The sequence below is a fragment of the Cryptomeria japonica genome, chromosome 3, assembly GCF_030272615.1.
Source record: "Cryptomeria japonica chromosome 3, Sugi_1.0, whole genome shotgun sequence".
Taxonomy (NCBI): Eukaryota; Viridiplantae; Streptophyta; class Pinopsida; order Cupressales; family Cupressaceae; genus Cryptomeria; species Cryptomeria japonica.
Window position 1 is genome coordinate 84,577,815 of NC_081407.1, and position 8,361 is coordinate 84,586,175.

The following is an 8,361-nucleotide window of genomic DNA, read 5'->3' on the forward strand; positions in this document are numbered from 1 at the left end:
CAGGCAAGATAGGCAGGATTCGGCGTCGGATCTGTCTCAGAGAGAGTACGAGGGGGACAAGCAATGGTCCCATCAACATAGCCTTCCAGGTCATAGCCTTGGAGAAGTGGGAGGAACTGCATGCGCCAGAGAAGGTAGTTTTCACGATCCAGTTTGACAGAGATCGCATGGTGAAGGGGAACCGGTTGGAGAGCAAAGGACGGTGGAGGTGGGGAGAGTGGGGAGCGTGGGGAGGTAGGTGTGTGGGCGGCACTGGTGGTAGAGCTGGCCATGACAAAGAAAGAACAGAGTGTGTAGGCTCTGATACCATGTGAAGACAGAAAATACTTTACGTATTTTGCTATTTGAGAACATTGGGTCGAGGTTTTAAATAACCATCGTTATAAAGAATAGAAACAGATGAAAATAGAATCTGTTCTAGAAACAGCTCCGGAGAACGGAGCGATCTGCAGAAAATAGAAACACCTCCAGAGAATCAGGGATTTCTGTGATCAGCGCTGGATGTTTCCATATAACGCTCAAACAGCCACCTGCGGGCTGACAGATTCGACGGGCACAAGTGCGGCGGGCTAGAGTCCCATGCTCAATTGGTCAACATGGTCACTAGAAGCCAAGTTCCGGGCTAAGTGTTCCATGTGGACAAAAAGACAAATATAGCTTTGACTTTACTCGGGATCCGTTTGATGTTTATGAATGTAGCGACATAAAGATGGATTCTTTCGCTAAAACCTGGCAAAAGCGTTTTGGAAACGCGTTGAAATATTCGAAACTTCCACTATTTTTCCCAATGGAATCCTACACTCGGTTATACATTATGTCCGATTTATCCCATTTTTTAAATTACTCTCCTGCATTAAGTTACGAACTAGGAATCTCGTGCTATCTCTCCTAGATTTATTTGTTGCCTATGGTTCCGTGATTTGGGTTCACTATTTGTGATCCTTTAAATCAATCATTCATTTAATTTGGCCACGTCACGAAACTGCAGGAAGAACTAACGTTGGGCATTTCTTCCTCATTTCTATCGTTCCTCCTTCCATTAAATCCAAACTCTTACGCGCAAAGGATCTTATTACCTTCTATTTCCCCGTATAAATAATTAATTATGCCTAGACGATAATCAATGGGATGAGACCTGCCTCATCGTATTCTGAGTTCCTTGAGATATCTGTCTCGTTTTACCCATTACTTGTTCTGTTGATCTGCAGGACCCCATATATTAATTTTGAAGCCCAATCGAATGGAGTCGACAACGTTGCAAGAAATGGCTGATCTTAATGAAATTCGTAGAATGTATGAGATGGTGGATGAAAATGCAGATGGAGAAGTGAGCGTGAGTGAGATATGTGGCTTCATGAACAAGCTCAGAATACCAATCTCAGAAGAAGATGTGAGATTTATGCTCAGCACTTCTCTTCAAAAGGACTGTAGTGGCCTGCGATTTGAACAATTTGTTGAGGTATATCAATCCATTCTAAACAATAAAGACCATAAAGCGAGAGATGATTCAGAAGATTTGATGGAAGCATTCGGTGTATTTGATGAGAATAAAGATGGATACTTAACTTCAGAGGAGCTGCAACATGTCTTGTCCACCATGGGATTGATTCCATGGAGCCAAGACCTGCAACAGTGCGAACAAATGATATGTCGATTTGATTTGGACGGCAATGGAGTGTTGGACTTCGCTGAATTCAAGATTATGATGTCTTCTGAACCTTCTCCATGACCAATGGATTTTGGTTCTTTGTCATGTTTGTGTGCACTTTGTAAGCAAATACAATGCACATGGCTTTCAACATCTATCGTTGGTAATATTTCCATTTTATCATTTTCGTGAGTGTACTGAGAACCTACGAAATTCTTTATGAATCTCTAGCAATTCTAATGGTCTGTATTTATTTGCATTTTTCATTGCAAAGATTGCCTCATGGAAAAATTTTGACAGTTGTCGCTCGGAATCACATTTTTGGTGTATCTTGTTGATGAATATTCACAATTAAATCCTAAAGTAATGGTTGATCTTTTATTAACTATACAAATATATTAAATATAATAACTAGAATTTTAAAATAATAGTTGTTATTATTTTAAATAATTGAAGATAATTTATTAAGTTGAAAATATTTATGAAGATTTTTTTTTGGGGAAGCAGAATTAAAATTTATTAGTCAAGAGAGATTTTCATATAGTCATAGCTATCACATCAAGAAAAATAAGGAGGAGTAAAAAAGGTCTCCCACAAATCCATCAACTCGAAGCATACATGACCCTAGAAGAAATCAAGAAAGAAGTATAAAAATTAGTCCACATCTTTTTGGAATGGATGGAAAAACTTAGCAACCCGATTAGGAGAAAGAGAACGCCAATCACAAGAATTCAATCATTTGGCAATGTTCGAAGCCCATTTGCTTAAAGAATTAATGACATTCCATTCTCGAGGAATATGAACAAAAGATATAGAGCTAAACTACTAATATAAATTAAAAATTTCAGTAGCAAGAGAAGCCAAATGCAAAGAAGAACTCTCAAAATCCTTGTTATTCAAAAAAGAAACTAAAATCATAGAATACATCTCACATATGACATGCATCCAACCTAACCCACAAGCTTGTTGCATATCAAGAAGGGCAGGAGCTACACAAAACTATAATTATCATGATCAACCCTTTCAATCCCAACTAGACTAGGATTACCACTAGAGGAACTATTAGTGTTAATTTCAAAAACAACATTAGGAGGAGGATTCCCATGACCATCTCTATTAACTTTTTGACAAGGAAATTGAGAAAGATAAATCTAAGAATTTTTTTTGTAGTAATTTAAAATTTACTATGGGACAAGACCCTTTGTATTGATACTAGAAATTAATTTTTTTATTTTCTTAACATTGCCTATCTACCCCACTACTAAAAGTAGAGCCCTGAATCACTATAATGACCAAAATTGGCACCCATGGTGTGGCTATTGTCCTATCTACCCTTCCATTAGCCAAGGACAAAGCCTTCTTGCATTAATAAATTTGTAGATGATGTAAACTAGTATATATATATTATTTCAATTAATGGAAATGCTACAAAGAGGAAAGAAAACCTAAGATCCTCATGGCATCTTTTTCTTCCTCCTTTCCTTAGTACAGGTTTTGACCATGCATTCTGGTCCATAGTATTCATGGGCTAGCAAATCTACAATTTGAAAAGAGTCTTCCTCCTCATTGTCATCCACATTCTCCCCTTTTTTCATATGCCAAATTTAGTCTCCTCGTCACTCTTTAAGACCTCACTTCATAGTTAATTCTTCACTCAGTCTCTGCCTTTATTTTGTAGTGTGAGCCCACAATAGTGGGTTACACTTTACTGGATGAAAAAATTCTACTTTTTTGTCCAAAACCAAAATTTTATCACTTTCGATCGAATATAATGTTGGATCAAACAAAAAAATATTTCGATCGAATATATTTTGAAATACTTTCGTCGAACATTATGTTTGGTCGAAAGTGTTCTTCGTTTAATTTTTTTAATATTTAAAGAGGTTCGATTGAACCTATGTTCTATCGAACATAAATGATACAATCTTTTTAAAATTTATTTGAGAGTTATATATTAAAGAAAAACCTATTTAAAGGGGTTCTATCTACGTTATATCAAACCCTTTTAAATAATTTTTTTTTAAAATGCATAGCTGTCAAAATTTTATAAAAAGATTGTGCCATTTATGTTCGATAGAAGATGGGTTCCATCCAACCCCTTTCGATAGAACATATATTCTATCAAACCTATTTTTGAGACATCTCCCCCCCCCTAATCTCCCCAATTTTCTATAAATTTATGGCCTTTGAAGCTCGGATTGAAGGCTAAAATGGAACAAAAACACAAATTCATGATAGTAATACTCAAACTGAGCTTTCCATTGATTATAATTTTTATGTATATTGATTTAATTGTTATTTTTATTGTTTATTTTAACTAAATTTAGGTTTTTCACAAAACATCAACTTCTCTATTCAACAATTATGGAAAAATAGTAAACTAATGAAAAAAAATCTGAAAATATCTACATAATAGGTATTTAATTCTTCTTTCCAACAAACAAATAATAATTAAATTTTGATATATAAACAAGAAGTTACGAGTTACCACATTAACCTATGTAAAAATTATAGTTAACTCAACTTTAAAACTTTATAAAATATGAAATATTGATCATAATGTTACGAGACCAATTGCAAAAATTATATATATATGTTACAAACCTAAATTTGAAAGAATCACATTGTTATCTATTTTAGAAAAGAATTTATATAAATTACCAATTGAGTACACTCTTTAAAAATATTGCTTTTAGTTAAAAACTAGTTTTCAAGGGAGATAGAAAAAATGATACAAACTGATTCCAAAAAATTTCAAAAAAATATGTTTAGAATCTACATACAAAATGACACAAATCACTAGTTTACATCATCTACAAATTTATTAAGGTTTAGCGGTAATAGGTGTTTGAATGTGAAGTTTCTTTTTAATTTATTTTTTAATTTTATTTTTTTGATGGAGGTCCCGACCTGTGAGCATGGTAGGCCAGCAAGGGAACGAAGTGTTCAAGCCACCAACCTAGCAAGGGCCTTCACGGAACAATTTTTTCCACTCGAAATGGAGGCACTAAAACCTCCTAGGCTCAGTGTCGAAGTTGGCTAAAAAGTGTAACCCACTATTGTCCCCATTAATTTCTCCAAGAGTAGAATATTTCTAGCACTGGCCAACTTGCTCCCTTCAAACAATATAGGATCCATCGGATTGATGAGCCTCACAATTTTGATATCTCTTTCCCCTACCTACAAACCACATAGTAATCTTCGGGGAGAGGGATCCTCTTCTCCTTGTCCACATTTTTCAAGACATCATAAATTTGACCTAAGTATGTGTACTTGAAAACCTTCTAGCATAACATTTTTTCCCCCAATTTCATTTCTCTAATTTGTAGGACTGTCGCTAGGACTATCAGTATTTATGTAGTACCTATGACACTCTCTCAAAAATTAATCCCCAATAATTATCTCCACAACATGAATGGTTAAGTAGTGGGAGGAATTGAGGATGATTTTGAGCCTCTTTTAAGATACCTTTCCTTAGAAAGACATCTAATGCTTATTGCAAACTAGCCTGCGGTGTGTCCATTATTGATGGCAGACACTATAGCTCTTTATCCAATATGCAAGAGTTACTAGTAGCCTCTAAGGGGTAAAAATAATATTGAGCTATATGTCATCAAATATTTATATCCAGATTATCACATCTCCTCACCATAATGTCACCTTTGTTCAGCCATGATATTATGAATTGTCTCATATCTATATATGAGATAGTTAATGAATGCCTAGACAAAATGCCAAACACATACGTTGGTGCTTTATTCTTAGTGTTGATACTTGCATCCCAAAGGCTACATTGGCCTACCATGTCATATCTAATCTCTCAAGAAACCTTCCATTATACTTGATATCCTTAAATATTGTGATTCCATCACCACTCTAGTGTATTGGCCCACATGTGAAATTGATATCCTTTTTCCTCTCTCTCTATTATTGTAATTAGTAATGATATAGCATTGAATTTTGTGGCCCACTATCATATCCCTTCTTAACCATTTACAATCTCCATGACATTTCAGCTAGGAAGCTCTATCCACAACATATTTGGCTGTCTCATCTATGAGTTCATTTCCTTCATGTTAAATGTGAGATAGCTTTAAACCTTAGTCTTTTTGGTCTACCGGAATGCCTTACTGGTATTAAGGATAGTGAACTGGGAATTAGGACCTTAGCCGGTAAACGAGGAAATGTGTTGATTAGATCTGGCGATTGGTGATGATTGGAGTGTTGCGGCTTGGAACGTGAGTTTGTATCATTGTAATATGTATCAATTGGATCCATGTTCACCAATTTTTCTCCTATAGTAAACATACTGGCAATATCTTCCTCTTTATATTCTTTTTCTACATTTTTCCATAACTATATTGGATTAGTAATATCAACAAATATTATATTAATATTGGGGCTAAAGACATTATCAATGATGCCTCTATCTTGCTCCAAATTGTATTTCCATATATCTCCTTTTCTTTTCTAGACTGAGGTTCTCCAATTTATTTGTTTACTATCCTCCACAAATATTTTTCTCTTAAAGCATTCTTGACTACAATTTTCCAATGTACAAGACCACTTCCATCCAAGATAGGCAAACCTTCATTTGGAGAGCCCATGTTAGTAGAAAAAAATTATCTTTCAAAAAAATTTCAGTTTAACAATATTTCAGCCCTATCAAATAAATTCTAAATTAACTTCACCTCTGATACCATGTAGAAAAGGCCCAGAACATGACTATAAACTAAAATAGCAACACAAAATAGGGAAAACTAGAACACTAAATAAAAGAGAATTTATTGAATAATATAGCTTTTATTATAATCAATCCAACAACATACAACCACAATACATTGTATTACATTGCATTGCACAACTTCATATTTATAGTTGATCTTAGAAACTTCTAGAATTCTAAAAAATTATAAAGCTATAAAGTTCTTTTTCTTGGACAACTTCTAGCTATTTTTTGTTTCTAGAAATTTCTCTCCCTTCGGAAAATTCTAGAGAATCTTATACCTTAACAATATGAAGGAAGGAAGTCCATTGTTGGGCCAAAGTTTGACATTAAATAGTTTTTGATATATAGTTGTTACGAAGAAAAATGAGAAAATAAGTAATTTTTCTTGCAATTGTTGTACCTTTGTTATTTGCTTTTGTAAGTAGTAGATTGATGTTGCATGAATGTGAGTTTTAAAAGAAAGAAAGTTTCTTTTTTCTTTTCTTTTTCTTTCATCAAATTTTCAATATATGCTCCACATTAACATTGTCACCTAGTGTGACTAATTGTTTTAATCCATTTATAGATCATTAAACATTGAAACCACCTACATGAGAGGTAGAAAAGTTGAATTCTTTATTTAAAAATAAAAATAAACAATAAGTATATACATGTACTTTATATTTAAAATGTTATTTTTTATAAATATATTTCTTAACAACGTGTTAGTGACAAAATTGAATCCTACATTCACAACTAGACTACAAAATAGGCAAATGAAAATTATAACATTAATGTGTTAGGATAACCAATGAACAACTAAGAGGGGGGGACTGAATCAATTGTTAACAGATTATATCAATTAATCCACTTAATAAGCTTTAACCGGATCAAATAAATATTAAGTATCGGAATAGAAGAACTAGATACCGATAAGCAATACAACTTACCAATAAAACACATAATCAACACAATGCAACCATACCACATAACACCATGATTTGTATGTGAAAAATCCAGAAAGGGAAAAACCATGGTGGGAAGCCTACCCATAGTTAGATGATACTTCTGCAAAAAGTATGTGATACAATGAGGGGTCTGTACATGCAGGAAGGCACACTGCCTAGAGCGTACTACTCATTACAAAAGAGTCTCACTGACTACAAAGAGGTTATAACCACATCAAGACAAATGGACAACAATCCAGAGTAATGAACTGCCAAAGATAACATCTACCATGATTGATTGCAGTCTCGGTTAAGCTCAATACCCAAGGCCTTTAACCTCTTCCTTAATCCCAATTCGATCACCTATGATCGACCAAATCTCCTTCGCATATGGTATTACGTTCCACGACCACGATCATAATCTACAATGAGATCTTACATCAATTTATACCAACCCTAAGGCCTAAACCAATTAGGTTGGCCACCTAAAATATATTATAATAAGAACATTACATATATCCATATTAAGATGATATGCCATGTCAGCTTAAGACCAAACCAAAAATAACCAATCCATAAATCATGTCAATAACGTGTAGAGAACACGTTAACAGGATACCAGTCCATAACCTAGACAGGCACTCGACCTAATCTGGGTCCACCACACCAAATCAATGTCTTTAATTAGTTAACGCATGAGCAAAGAACATCTTCAACATCCTCAAATCCATCTACAAGCTGAACCAACGCCACTTATGCATCCTATCAATATTTCTCAGTGAAAGCTCTAACGGTTAAACCTTAAACCCATGCCAGTAAGGGTTTACAAGAGTGTGTGATAGCATCCGATTACCAAATCAATACCAACTCACCAAAAGATGCTCCAGAAGCATGTAACACATAAAATCAAACATAATTCATTGATCCAAACGAGTCGGAAGTGTCCAACAGATAGTCTCTTCTGCCGATAACACTAGATCTTCTACCGGTAACCAAAAACTGTCTATAGGTAACCAACCATAACAGCTAGTGTTGACATCAATGACAAAACATCAATG

The 8,361-nt window shown here is 34.5% G+C and overlaps 1 protein-coding gene across 1 annotated transcript; it reads left to right on the plus strand.

Annotated features, from left to right (window-relative positions):
* Positions 1-501: 501 nt before the first annotated feature.
* LOC131027945 (calmodulin-like protein 2) lies at positions 502-1,729 on the plus strand. The gene is made up of 2 exons (XM_057958041.1): positions 502-559; positions 1,209-1,729. Exons 1-2 carry the CDS (start codon positions 502-504, stop codon positions 1,727-1,729), a joined length of 579 nt encoding a protein of 192 aa, XP_057814024.1.
* The last annotated feature ends 6,632 nt before the right edge of the window (positions 1,730-8,361 follow it).

Coding starts and splice junctions, on each gene's coding strand:
- LOC131027945 (XM_057958041.1), top strand. CDS start 502: ATGTTTCCATATAACGCTCAAACAGCCACCTGCGGGCTGACAGATTCG. Junction 560..1,208: donor GACAGATTCGACGGGCACAA/GTGCGGCGGGCT, acceptor GTTGATCTGCAG/GACCCCATATATTAATTTTG.